The 14874-nt window shown below is 33.4% G+C and overlaps 1 protein-coding gene across 4 annotated transcripts in view; it reads left to right on the top strand.

Annotated features, from left to right (window-relative positions):
- The window catches only part of TMEM241 (transmembrane protein 241), a 40967-nt gene that overhangs the window by 2061 nt on the left and 24032 nt on the right, over positions 1–14874 (top strand). For 3 of the 4 annotated variants that reach the window (XM_039328542.1, XM_039328545.1, XM_039328544.1), the window contains exons 2-9: positions 1738–1784; positions 3368–3445; positions 7418–7499; positions 9491–9568; positions 10882–10907; positions 13325–13376; positions 14164–14212; positions 14754–14799. In XM_039328542.1, coding sequence (XP_039184476.1) covers positions 1738–1784; positions 3368–3445; positions 7418–7499; positions 9491–9568; positions 10882–10907; positions 13325–13376; positions 14164–14212; positions 14754–14799 — 458 coding nt within the window. The remainder of the gene's footprint in view (positions 1–1737; positions 1785–3367; positions 3446–7417; positions 7500–9490; positions 9569–10881; positions 10908–13324; positions 13377–14163; positions 14213–14753; positions 14800–14874) is intronic. The other variant, XM_039328543.1, reaches the window with a different exon arrangement.

Genomic DNA, 14874 nt, shown 5'->3' with positions numbered 1-14874 from the left:
TCCCCAAAGCAACAACCCAATGAGGTATGCTGGAAAAAGTAATAACTTAAAATCACCCAGCCAACTTTTGTGCTTAAGGATAAATCAGAATTCACGAGCTTCTAATTTCCACTACTAGCTTAAACATCTTTTTAGCCAATAAAAATGATAAAGCTTTTTTAGGCCAGTGAGGTCTATGAAAAAAATCCAGAAAAGAAAGAAAAGAAGAGTTTTCAGTGAGCCATCATAGTGAATTGTCACCCTTCTAGAATAGGCTGAAAATGGTCCTCAAATATGGTCTTCAAAATTTGAGCTGCCGAAATCTCTCCAGAATAAGGAGAAATTGCAAGATTATTCATAGGTATTCCAGACAGCTGGGTTTTTGTGTGAGCAGATTGCAGGAATTGTTTTTTTGCAGTTGGCTTGTGCTTAGCTGGGAGTTGCAGGATTTCATTGTGCTTATAGCCATTAACATTGCCTGTATGAACTTTAAGTTTGACTGAGGCTCAACTTTTAATCTCTATGGATTTGATTTTGTTTTGGGTTTTTGCTATTTTTTAAAGTTTTTTTTAAAAGATCGAGAACATTCAGACTGGCAAATTTTATTGAAATCATTGGCTGTGTTTTTTTTCAATCTTTTAAAAGCAAAAAGTTTAATTAAAAATATAAATATATGTAACAAAAAGTATTTTTGAAATACACAGCAAAAGGATGATTAACGTTGGCTTTAGAAAGTTCTAAATAGATTAAGGCTCAGATGGGCTTGATTTAAAACTTTGAAGTTAATTGAAATAATTGTATTTATACTTCAAAATAATTGATATGATGATTTTGAAAGATGGCTACCTTAAAATATATTTTTGGGACATGATGAATGGAAGTTTTAAAGTTATTTAACTTTACAGAAAAATTAAAAGATGTTATAAAAGTGATAAAAGTTGCCATACTGGAATTACAAAAGGGACTTGACAAAGATGCCAAGAATTTTGAGAGAAGAGATAAAGCATGAGAATTTGTTAGAATATTAGAATTCTCTTTGAGGAACTTAAAAATTATTGGGACAAGGAAGAAAAAAATACACACTTGATTTAATGGTTTTTTTTAACTAGGATTGGATGATGTTTTAAAGATTTTGTTTAATTGAGATGAAATGGGGGTATATGTTTAAATGGAGATAAATATGAAAGGAAGGATTCAAATTGGGTGTTACAGATACAGTTAGTAACAGTTATGTTATTTCTGATAAGCCTTAATGGATTCTTGCTGATTAATGTAGACAGATGAGGTTTTAGAGATGGATTTATAGAAATTGGGGTGATGTATGGGATGAAGAGATGTTGGTTTTACTTTAGGAAATACTGATAAGTTGTTAATGTCAACTGGAGATGAAGGAGGAGGTTTCCTTTTCTTATTTTTCTTTTTTCTTCCCCCTTCTTTCTTCTTTTTGTTTTTAATGTTTTACTTTTTAATATATTTCTGTACCATGTAGGTTGTACTATTAGTTTTATTTGTATAATATAATTTTCAATAAAGTTATTGGGAAAAAAGACAACATCTAGTAAAAGTGATAAAGAGCAGATACAACCTTCTGGAGGTTGTGACTGTCCATAATCATAATGGTAGCTCTTTGTGTGAATGATCTAGTCCCCATTTCTACTATGCCTATTGGGTCATAAAAGTATGCTATGATTTATATAAAATATATTTTCATGCATGTGTATAAATAATATATAAAATTGTGTTTTCTGATTTTTCTAGTATGTCCTATCTGTCCTGAAATTCACCTATCCAACACTTTTTCAAGGGTAAGCATAATTTCATATATACATGAAAAAGAAGTATTTAACCAATGGGGATTGAACCAGAGAGAAGCTAATCTTTGTACTGCATGTTTTCCAATTACTATTTTTCCTCACCTAGAGAGCTCTTACACTATTATGCTTACCTAGTACCCTCTGGACTACATTTCCTATTAGTAAGCCTGATTGCTGACCCTCCATGCTATATTATATCCTAATAACAGTAAGTTGTGGGAATAATGTATACATGCTTTGTTTTCATTTCTATTGATCACAATAAGAAAGATTATCCTGGTCTGTAGATGTGATGTGCAAACATGGTTTGCATACCATATTAAGCTACGGTTTCATATCTGGGCTGAAAAAAATTGAACACTAAATTGCAGCAGAGATACAGAAAACTCTAACTTTGTTACTACTATCTAGCAGTAACAGCCCAGATATAGTAGCTCCAGTGCTTTTTTTTTTTTTTTAAAGGAACACACGTCATACAACCTGCCTTGCCTACCCTACAAGGTTCCATCCAAAAAAGGTGCCGGAACTCCGTTCTGGGCGTTCTATGAGAAAAAAAGCCCTGGGTAGCTCTATACTCAACTATGGTTCATTATAAAGCCACTGTTTGTTAGATTTATACAATTCGCTAAACCTATGGTGTCTTTCATCACATATTAACTCAAACTGAACAAGTGCAGTTTGTGGTTACATGTGTGAATAGGGAAGAAGAAAAAAACAAGCCATTCTTAATGTTACAGAGCTTTTGGTATATAGTTAAGATGTGAATAGTTTGACTATAGGGCAGGGGTAGGCAACCTTGGCTCTTTTATGACTCGTGGACTTCAACTCTCAGGAATTCTGGGAGTTGAAGTCCACGAGTCATAAAAGAGGCTAGGTTGCCTACCCCTGCTATAAGGGGATTAAATGGATCCAGTACCTTAATAAAACTAATAAAACAAGATTTTTTCTCATCTATCTGTTTACAAAAACGAGAGGAAAATGGCTTGAAATGTATTTGTCATTGTATATATCTAAGGTCTCATACTGCTTATTTCCATTTGGTTCTTACTCAGTGTACCAACCTTATGATTTAATTTAATCTACATACTCCCAGAAAAAGAGCTCAGTTTTTCATCACATGTGATAGAAATATAAAAATGTCTTCTGTGTCATTTACAAACATATGTTCTTTGATAAGAAGGGGTTATTGAAGTGTATGTTCTCATTATTGGACATGTGCTTTCCAAGCAACTTGTCCACACTTTACCACTAATATTCAGTGTAGGCCTAGGAAAGACTCCTATCAAAAGTCCTAAGGGCTCCTATATTACAAAATTAGATGGATAGCTTTGTTCCTAAGTTCCCAAATAATTGAAAAAAATCCTCTAATAATAATAATAAAAAACCCAGCAGGAATCCACATGAATGGCAATGGCAGCACACTCTGAGATTTAAAAAAAGCATAAAGCCTCTGTTGCTAGAAACTGAAATTTCACATCCTATACATTTTACAGAATCCAGGAGCCTCCATTACAGATTATAAATATCACATTTTTTTTAAACTTATATTTTTTCCACATGTGTTGTAATTGCAGGTGGCAGACACTTGTTGGTGGAATTCTCTTACATGTTTCCTGGAAAATCGGCTGGGTTGAGATCAGCAGCAGTTCAAGGTATAGGTGAAAGTGAAGCATAAATAAATAAACCAATGTTAACAAATAGTCTCTGAAGTACAATATTTAGATTAATATCCAATGAGAGATATATTATTTTACCATATACTTTAATTGTATTCTGAAGTGGAATTTTTAGAAAAGACATTTTTTAAAAATTGTTTTCGTTATTGGGATGTTTTATGTGCAATAAAACTAAAACAAAAGAGATTTGATCAAATCATCCTTGCCACCTTGATACTTTTGACACATTTATCTATCTATTTTTGACTTTTCTCCTACATTCATGAAATTCATAATTCCTATTTGGATCAAATATGCTGCATGATATATGCATCATAGGTGTTTTTCTACTACTAAAATTGCCATAAACATTGATCAGATTTCTCAATTCCATGAGAGCTAAAAACACTAGCAAACATAACAACCCTGTTTCTTGAATGTCAGCAACATTCCAGTGAAAAACTCTTCACAATATTTATTAGTTTGGGTTATTATTTGATGAAGGCTGGGTTTCCAGGGAAAGGAAAATCAAATTTAATGTTAAATAAGATAAATTCATGCTGGATTCATATTGATTCCTGTCAGCATTATCATTTTAGTTATACCTGAAAGTAAATATGGGTGGATGTAGGTGGTTATTTATATGCAAATAAAATGCTAAATTGTGGCATAATTTTATGCAGCAAATTTTTAACTTCTGTTCTCTTACCCTAGTACAATCTGTTTTAAAAAAGAAGCAGCAACATTGGATGCTTCCAAACTTTTATTAACAATCTCATTTTAGGGGTTTAAGAGAGACAACTTTTTCTTCCTCTTACAATTTTTTCAAGTTTTTTCACTGAGGTTTTTTCATGCTTTGTTCCATAAAAAATACTGCAGTTTGAAATATGCACAGTGCCTTTTGACTGGTGATATTTCAAAATATCCCAATCATTTTGTTCATCATTTGCTTTACTATATTTTTTTAGATTTGGAGCCATGAGTTTTACCCCACTAGATGTCAGTGTAATTTAAGCCAGAGAATAACGATTGTTATGCCATAGTTCAGCAATAAAAGCATCTATGTTCTATATATCTGAAAAGAAGAGGATATTTGTGTACTATAAAAGTCAACATCATCACTTTTGATTAAATCTAAAGACAAATAAGCATGCAGACAATACATAAGAGGAGTTTTTCATTAGATTATCAAAACCGTTTTGAAAATTTTTACAGGCTGTTACTTCTAGTATTGTGCAAAGTAGAGATACTTGACAAAATTCACTTCCTATCTCTATGTTAAAAGAATCCTGTCTACCAAAAAAGGTCATAGACTTTCCATAGTTATGGCAGAAAGCCTTGAAACAGTTGTGTGAATCTTCCACATCAGACATTTGCTTTAACTAACACACTTTGTAATGCACTCTGTATGACTGCTCTGCACAGGCTTACTAACTTCTAAATAGTCTTCAAAGGCAGCTCCATGTACTGTAGTGTGTATAACAGTAATTCAATTAAATGGTTACATGGATGACTTAGACCACTTCAATTTTTATATGTAAGTAGAATTCTCCATCAGTAAATATGCTAAAAGACGTAGTTCCTCCCTGAGAATTGAGCAAATCTGTACATATTAATGAAATGCCTCAATGATAAGGAACTTTTTTTTCTGAGGGAATGTGTCATTAATATAGACAAAATTACTCTCTCTTAATTTTTGAATCAGCCATGATCAGCTTTTCATACCAGATTCCTGTTTTGAGTGTTTATCCTATAACCTCAATCTAATTTGTGGACTGCTGAATTTTGCTTTAGAGTTGATCACTCAGTATAACTGAACAAGTGGGCTAATTATTGGGGCACAGATTTGCTATTTGTAACTGTAGCACAGAGGTGCTTTGAAGAGTAAATATATTTGAATAAACCTTGAGCTTAAAGACTCTCCCACCAGGCATGTACTGCAGTCTTTCAAATCCAGAATTGAGTAAATTTTATGTAAACAATTGTTAATTTATTCCAAAATGTTAATATCAGTGTGAAGTAAATTCTAAAATTTATACTGTAAAGTACTCTATCTTCTATATTTCTGTCTGACAGTTACCAGCCTTCATAGTCTTGTCCCACAATCCCTCTGATTATCAACTGGATAATCCAATTCAAGAAGAATGAACATAGAAATGTCAAACATAATTACTGAGACAGTGCTTAAGTGATGAGTTCTTTCCTCTCTTCAACCATTTTGCCATTTGCTTTCTTCAAAGTATGCTTTGCCTTTAGAGATGCTATGAATGACGAATGGTTGTATCAGCCACTTTGGATTTCTCTTAGTTTCTTATTTCTGTTCATGTTATATTTCATTAATTGAAATTATTTTTTCTGGATGGATTTTTTAAAAATATATGCAGTTGTTTGGTTTTTTTTAAAAAAACTAATATTGTAATTTTGTATACTCTTTTATAACCCACAGTTTTATGCTTGTTGCTGAGCTGTAATGTGAAATTGGGAGAATTGTGAATTTTAAATTAATTTTCAGTTTAATTATCATCTTTTACATTACTAATTTTCTCCGTATTAATTGCAATAACATTGAAAACCATCATTTTATAATATAATTTATTTTCTATAAGTATAGCATGGACTGAAATATCCAAGAATTGAAAGTTTGCTTTGATATAGGTATATTCTGTGAAGCTTTTCTTTTCTATTCTGTTCCTCTGAATGGACAGGCAAAGAAGGCACCTTAAATAGTTTCTAAATGAACTTGGCTTTTAAGTTCATTAACAAAGGAAGCCTGAATTGCTTTTTGTTTGGATACTGATTTTTTTATTGATGCTTTTGATTTTTTCATTGAACAGTTATTGTCAAGTTTCATTGTGAAAAAGTAATAATAGAACTGCAGTTTTGATCTGTCATCCCCAAGTCACTGATACAGTGACCCTTTCTATTTGTGTAATATTACATATTTCTTTCTTACATGTTAAAAATATACAGCCCAGAGCTTCTATAGTCATTATAGCAGACTCCGATTTTCACCATTTGTATGATTTGGCCCATAAGAAGGATTGCTGCTAAAGCATTTCCTGTAGTTGTAGACATTCTTTCCAACCCTCTTGGCAGTACAGAATTCAGTTGTTACATCATGGGAACAACGTTTGTGCCCTTTTCCATTGCTTCTTATATGGCCAAGGATTCTTAAAACTTCACACTGTGGTCAGTGATCTCTATGGAGATCTTGTTCTCAAGCCTGGTGCTTTATTTTTCTCCCAGCTCAGATGACTGAATATTTTAAGGAAGCATCTGACTGGATTTTACCAACAGTGTAATTGCTGTTGCTAGATTGGTCCTAAGGAAATTTATCTGGACCAATGTCCTTAAAAGGGGTGATAATATTTAAACTTATGGTTAGCCTTATCTGGTTGGAGAGTATTAAGAGATTCCAGCATATGCTAATGAATAATTTGAACTATAAATCAGGTAGCAATCAGCTAAATTGGATTTATGCATAAGCCTTGGATTTAAATCATATGTACTTTCAGTATGGTCAACAATTAAACATCAATCAAATGTTTTTATTTTATTGAAACAGTTTGCCCTTTTTTCTGACTATAACATAAAGTATTTTTTATAAATTGTTATTTGCTTCCACAGTATTCTTGAAAATACATTTTAAGGCACTTTCAAAACATGATATCAATACTAATAAGGCCACTCACACTTTATGCATACACACATACATACTTATAATAATAAAGTAGTTATGAGAAAATGCAGACACAGATCAGTTGTTACTGAAGTATTCTGAGACCATACCTATTTGGATTTATTTTAACTTCATATTTTATTCTCATCTAATCAAAGGAATGCTTGTATTTTTCTTTGGCTGAAATTATTTTTATTCAGGAAAAAAGGATGTCCTCTGTGGTTGTTCATAAATAGAATATGATGACATGAAAATATATGAAGGATGATGATAATGATTATTTGTTACAGGTCTGAAGTATTATCATGGCTTCCAGCTTCTGCACTTTTTGTGGGTATTATTTATTCAGGTTCCAGGGCCTTATCTAGATTGGTAAGATATCCAAATAGTATTTGGCATGCCTTTTTATTAATGTTTCACTACAAATGTCAATAAAGTTGAAGTAATTAATATTACCATAGTTAAAGACTATTTGTAGAACATCGAAAATTGAATAGCTAGTTCTAGAAGTCATAATAGGGCTTACTGCACAAACAGTAAACAGTAAATTCCCTTTCTAACTCCCAATTCCATAGAAAATCTGTGCAATTTGACTCCAGCTTTTGAATATGTGTGGCATGGATTAATATGAAAGATGTTCCTTCAGTCCCATATCACTCATAAAGTAGTACCCCAAAGGTTGCTGCACCAATACATATAATAATTGTGAAAATAATTCCATCAATGAATTGGTCATTCTTTATTACTTGCTGGCCTTGAAATCAATGGGTGATCTTAAGTAAAAACATAAATCTGTGCTACAAACCACTCATATAAGAATTGTGTACCAAGTTATGAAAACATGAACATCAACATTGGACTGGGCCCAAATTCCTGTCCTCCTCTTAATTCCTTTAACCCAGGGGTGTCAAACTGCTGCCCCGCGGGCCAGATGCGTCATGCCAAAATCACGCCCACCCCATTGCTGGCAATGGAAAAAAAGTTGTGATACGTCGCAACACGTCACGTGACATTGTAAATTTGACACCCCTGCTTTAACCCTTCATTATCCCACCCATAAAAGGATTCAGACCAAGAAGCATCACAAAGGAGATTTCTGCAGTTAAAATATCACAGATTATATTCAGAATGCTGCTGTCAAAACAGGGCCTAATGGCATATGTTGGCCTGCTTGCTTCTCCTTTGTCTAAGAATTGAGGTTTGTAATGAGATGGATCCTCATGTGGCTGAAATGAATTGATCAGATGATAGATTTGGAGAGATGGGAACTAAAACTGATTGGTCCAACATACTGAATTTCCTTTCCTAAAGCCTAAAAGGTCTAAAAATGACGATGAAAGACAATAAACATCTGGTGAAAGTTAGCTGAGCTGGGCAATCTGAGCCATAGTTGGCAGGAAAACACATTTCTCTTGGCCCTATGAAGAGCCAATAATATTAGGGAGGTGAAAGGTGTATGTGTGTGTAAATGTGTTGATTTGGCTGCAGAAAAGGAAAAATATAAATTCTGATGTCAGATTTCCTAGGATAGCATTATTCTAGTGTTTCCTTTCATTGTGCACTAGTTCAAGAAACTTATGCTTAGCCATGGATCTTCCTTCTCTCTCAGCAACAAAAATGGCAACAAGCCCAGCAGTGGAGCTGTGAGCTGTTGTTTTTTTTCTTTTCTTTTCCTGCTTCTGATGAAAGGCTTGTTATCTCTGAGCCTTGTTCACTTGTTTTCTTTTAATACTGGTTCTTACAAATTCCCAAGTAATTAAAATGAAACTTTTGTAGCTGCAATCTCTTAGATTTAGTCACTCTTGAGCATGTTAACTTAGAATAACAGAAGAACAAATAAATTGTCTATTGAAAACATTTGCTAGAATCAAAATATTGAAAAACACTTCAAAGAGGCCTTATATATAAAAAGATTTTTTTTATAAGTTAATTTGTCTAGACTTTCAGTATTTCACATTTTCCATGTTTCCATTCCATTTTTGGAATAAGAAAATGAGTTATTAGGGAAAATCTGTGGTACTATATGTATACAATTTGCTCCCTCCGTTTCAGTAAGAATGGCCCTGTAGTCACAACAATAACATCTTTTTCAAAGATGGAGGCAGGCTTATAACCACTGCAACTTTTCCTCCCATCAGGGATACCATGTGATAGCTCTAAGCAAAAGTCTTTGCTTTCCTCACTTATAACTTAGATGTCTTCAAATGTGTAGCAAACTTTTACAAACTGAAACTGAAGGAAAACTTCTGAGGGGTACTATCAAATGTCTGCTTAGTGCCATCAGATGGGCAGAAGGTGATGGGCAGCTTGATTTACAGTGTCTGCAATGCTAACTTTGTTGGTCCCATTTTCTTTCCTGGCAGCCAATTCCTATCTTTCTTACCTTACACAATGCTGCAGATGTTATATTTTATGGAGTGGAAGCCTCGGTGCAGAAAGAGGTATGGAGAATTAAATAAATGGCCTTTATATATCAGGTTTATCTAGACTCTTTGTTAACTATATTTTCTTAGGCTAAATATTTCAGACATTAATGCATGCACATATTAAATACAATACTTTTGCAAATTAATTTCAAATAATTTAATTCTTCTAGGAGATGGTATATTTACAGCAAACCTTTGAAGGTATGAGAGAGATGGAGAGAAAGAGAGAAAGCATATGAAGGGAAAACTATATGATAATAAAATTGTATTACTTAAATGTAAGCAGCTCGGAGTCATCTGCATATGAGTTGGACAGCCATATAAACTTGTTTAATAAAACAAATAAGTATCATTTTGAAGATTCATAAGTGATTTTGCCAAAGCAAAGCTTATTTTGAGGAGGCCTTAGGTTGAAGCTACAAGGGTTGTAATTTAATCATGGCACTGCCTTATTCTCATATGCTTCTTGATATCTTCTACTCTCGTTTTCTTACTGGAGTCTTTTGTGCTGTCCACTCCTGAGTTTTCCAAACGATGCAGGTGTGGTAGTGCTTGAAAGCAGTTGACCTTGATTCAAAAAGTTTTTCTCTTTTTCTTTCATCTGTCCAGCATCCTGAGGAACTGTTTCCCAGCTTGAAACCTTTTTTGAAATCTTTTTGAGTAACTTAGAACAATCATAACTCTCTTTTTCATAATAATTCCTGAAATTCCTGGAATTTCTATAAAATCACCAGGAAGTGGTTGCCAAATCTTACACAAAATATTTAATCTGGATTTGATGTCCACAGCACACATTTTATGGACATTTAATGATGTTTAATACTGATAATTATATATAAAATATGTGTTGCATAAGTATAAACTTTTAAAGTACTTTATGGAGCTATTTCTATTACCACAATGTGGGATAGATATAATCTTTGGAGAAGGATTCTTTTTCATTTATTTGGGTAGCTGGTGATAGAAAGTTTGCTACCAGCATTTGGAATAGTGATATATAGGATCTCTAGAGATTATTTTTAAAAGTTTATGAGATATATATGATCTATAGACAACTGGATGCCCAGTCCAGCATATTAGAGACAATGCTAAGGAAACACAGCCTGAAATCTTTGAATAAGTGTTATCTTTGTATTAGTTACTCTTGCAGCTTAGCACATGTTCCTGGTTGTGAGGTAAAATATGCTTTATCCTTCTATTACTGAAATCACAATAAATGAAATTCTATCAGAAAACAGGTGACATTCAAATGCATGGTAACGTTTTCTTTCATTAATCATGTTTTGAAGGTGGGTTTTTTGATATTATTGTGTTTTTTTTCTTAACAGCAGAACTCTGCCCTAAAACTCTGCAGGTAAGTTTCCAATGTTTGTCCAATGTGGATATGTATGGAATTCCACAGAGACAATAACATGAACAGCTGATCATCTATTTAATAAAGAGTTAGGAGTGTTCATCATATATTATATGGTAGGTTGTAATTAGTGGCTGGATGGAGTCACTGAAGCAGTAGGTGTGAATTTGAATGGACTCCAGAAGATGGTAGAGGACAGGAAGACCTGGAGGAACGTTGTCCATGGGGTCGCGATGGGTCGGACACGACTTCGCAATTAACAACAACAACAATTAGTGCACGTTTGAATAATGCAGTATTCAATTTAGTGTGAATTGTAAATTGTTATCAGATCATGTTTAATGCAACTCAGAATTCAGTTAATGCAAGGCTAATGTGTGCTCAGTTGAGGCGAGCCCCTGTGCAATTGAAGTTGAAGTTGGGGTTCAGATGCTACTCATCTTCATGTGTGCAAAATGGAGAAAGGAAAAAAATAGTACATTAGAGTAGTATTTTTCAACCATGGCAACTTTAAACTGTATATTTCAACTCCCAGAATTCCCCAACCAGCATAGAAAAGTGATAGAAGTATCACTTTGACTAGTGCAAATTTGAATAATACAACCATTTTCATAAAATTTATTAACTGAACTAATTGAGACCTACCTTATGTAGGTTGCAATGTATGTGGCATTTATTTAGTTAAACCTCAATCCTGTTAAAACCTATGACCAATGTACATAGTGTTTATAATTAAAAATACGATTGTTTAAAATATTATTGTTTCAGAATAGTCTTTTTTCAGAATTATAATTGGGCTTCAATTTGCATTTGCATTTGTCAAGATTTGATAGGGTGGTTTAGTAATAAATTTTCTATTCTCTAATTATGTGATTACATTTAAGTAAGGAAAAATGTTTCAAACAACCGTGACAATTGTTTAGGTATGTTAAAGCAGTGCTTTTTTTCTAAAAAAAAAAAAAAAAAAAGGTGCCGGAACTCACACACATCATACAACCCGCCTTGCCTTGCCTTGCCTACCCTACAAGGTTCCATCCAAAAAAGGTGCCGGAACTCCGTTCTGAGCGTTCTATGAGAAAAAAAGCCCTGTGTTAAAGTATAAAAACTATGATATAAATATATAGTGGAGAAAAAAGAATCTGTTGGAAACAGTTTTGCTGTAAAAAAGTTGAAACTACTTTGAACTTTGTCAGCCTTTCCTAACTTTTTGTCCTATAGGAGTGGATTGTCAGGCCAGATAAAAATTATAGGAGTTTCATCTAATTTATCAAGAGAACAGTAGGGAAGAGAAAGCTCATTTAAGAAACCTTTGAGAATTCATTTGATTAGGATTTTATATATTTGTATATTTTCCTTAATACAATTAAAATTGAAAGCAATTTCAGGGAGGTTATTTGCCCATGGGAATGGTAAAGTGCTGATTTCTCATAATCTCCAGGAACCCCTTAGAAAAAGGAAAATGTATCACATATTTCCATCCCTATATATGATATCACTGGCACCTGTTGTTCATGCAAGAAATATGAATGGGCCAACATGGAATGCCATAAAGCTATTACATCCCCAGGCCATATCTTCTTTTAGGATCATTGGACTCCTTTTCCTAATACTGATTTTGTAAGTTTGAGGGTTTGTCTGTAGGGTAGTCAGACAAAAAAAATCATTTCATTCTATCAAACAATTTAAAATTAGAGTTATTTAGGAGCAGTGTTTATGTTAAATGAAAAAAAACAGAGGCATCTAATCCCCTCTGTGCACTTATCGCCACTGTAATTGAGCCCGTCCTCCTTACTGGTTGTCTTCCACTTCTCCTTCTTTCCACCTTTCCCAGCATTTTGGCATAATGTGTTCAAGATAGGATAATTTCAGCCTGGTCATTTGTGCCTTAAGTGAGAACCCTAGGTTGACTTGGTCAAATTGTTTTCTTGGCTATCTTCAATATTCCCAGAATCTTGTATAACACTAAATGTTCAAAGGTGTGCAAAGGCATCGATACTCTTCCTGTCCTTTTTCTTCAAAGTCCAACTTTTGCTTCCATGTTTTAATGATGATACACAGTAATAAATATGAGATTGAAGCCAGGCTGATTAAATTAGTACATTAACACTTGTGTCTTCCTCAGGGAAAAAAACAGTCCAGTTACCGTTTGAAAGAGCAACTCTGAGACATAAATTAGCACTCAAATCTCTGATCAGCCATGAAGTCCTCTGGGGATTTTGGACCAGATACTGTTTCAAAGGATTATTATGAGAATAAAAAAAATGAGGCAGGAATGACATATGTACTTTCTGATCTAGTAGAAGGAAGACTAAGAAATGTTAACAAAAAGTATATATTATTTTTAACCGCAGTTTGAAATAGAAACATAATTTCTTGGAATCTCTGGTGCCAAGTGGCCTTTTTATCTTTAATTGCAGAGTGCTGATTCTTTTGCTGGCCGCAGGGGGGCTTCCTTTCTATGACCCACAGGTTAGTTGTTTTCAAAGAAATCCTGAACTTGCTATGAAAAGCACAAACTCTCTTGTAACAGATGCCTGAAATAGTGACAGAATGAACTTCACTAAATGGTTTGAACTAAAGAATATTTTGCCTAGAACAGAGTTTCTCAACTTTGGCAAGTTTAAAATGTCTGGACTTCAATTCCCAGAGTTCTCCAGTCAGCATGCATGTTAGTCCATTGCATTTCAGGTATGCTGTGGAACAAAGTAAGTCAATAAAAAGCAAATATATTTATGGCCCTTTAAGGATATTGCATATTGCAATAATAAGTTCAATAACTTCAAACATATGCAGAATATTATTTTCATTGGGTATTTTAAATTTCTCATTCATTCACTGTGTATGATAATGCATGTGTTTTATAACCCACCCTTCTGAAATTGGATGCATTTTAATACAGTGTTTCTCAACACCTCTCCATTTTATATCTTGCTGCAGTTTGAACAGTATGCCAAAATCAGTTTTGCACTTTCTTCAAAATTTTTGTTCTCTGTGATAGAGGGCTTTTCCTCTATCTTATTCTTAATGCATGAAAATTTCTTTAGAGTTATTTTTAGGAGTATTTTGGGCTTGTTTATTGGTAGATATGGCCAAAGATGAGATTGCTGTTTTTGCTTTTTCTATGAAAATTATAACATCGTTACTGTGGTGAAGTGATACCTAAGATGCTTTACTTATTAAAGTATTCCTTACTTTAATTCTTTAATTCAATTGTTTCACAATTGAAACAAGGGCACTTTGATGTTTTATTTTGCAGTTTGATTCAGATGGCTATTTTTGGGCCGTCATACACCTACTATGTGTTGGTAAGTTTTTAATAAATTAGCAAAAAAATAATTCAACTTTCTGGCCTACGCATAGCTCCTCTTTGCTATGAGTCTCAGTTTTCTGTCTTTACTCCATACAGTATCCAGTGACTTACATAAGCACTGTCTTTGTTACTTTCTGCTGGAATAAAAAATTGTGTAATAGAAAACTGTATGTCCTCTCCAAAGGTCCATGTTTGATCCAACTTTACACTGAATTATATAGCATTATGAAAAAGGAAAAGTAAATTAACAGAATTAAGTGGAAAGATTTCAGCACAGAGATTTTTTTTTACAGTTCTTTTAATTTCAGAATTAGGAAAAGAAATTTAATCTGTACTAGATAGGAAAAAAGATAGTTGTAAATACAAAATGCACCCCAAGCTGAAATAACTTTGATGCTATAGAAGGTTTGGATTTTTATATAGGCAAGTAGATCTTTAACCATAGCTCTGTGTCTCCCTTTCTGAAATTGCTCCTTAGCTGTACCAGAGGATGCAAAATATATTAACACTCCAACTTCATGTTTTTTCTTTCACAGGTGCTTACAAAGTATTTTACAAGTTGTGGAAACCAAATTCTCTAAGGTGATTTATGTTTTTTTTCTGAATAAGAAGTATTTATAATAACACTAGCTGGTCTGGAGAAGGAAAAAAATATTA

Source organism: Crotalus tigris, unplaced genomic scaffold (genome assembly GCF_016545835.1).
Source record: "Crotalus tigris isolate CLP2741 ecotype Arizona unplaced genomic scaffold, ASM1654583v1 scf7180000024382.2542628, whole genome shotgun sequence".
Lineage (NCBI taxonomy): Eukaryota > Metazoa > Chordata > Lepidosauria > Squamata > Viperidae > Crotalus > Crotalus tigris.
This window is presented reverse-complemented; position numbering and strand designations above follow the sequence as displayed.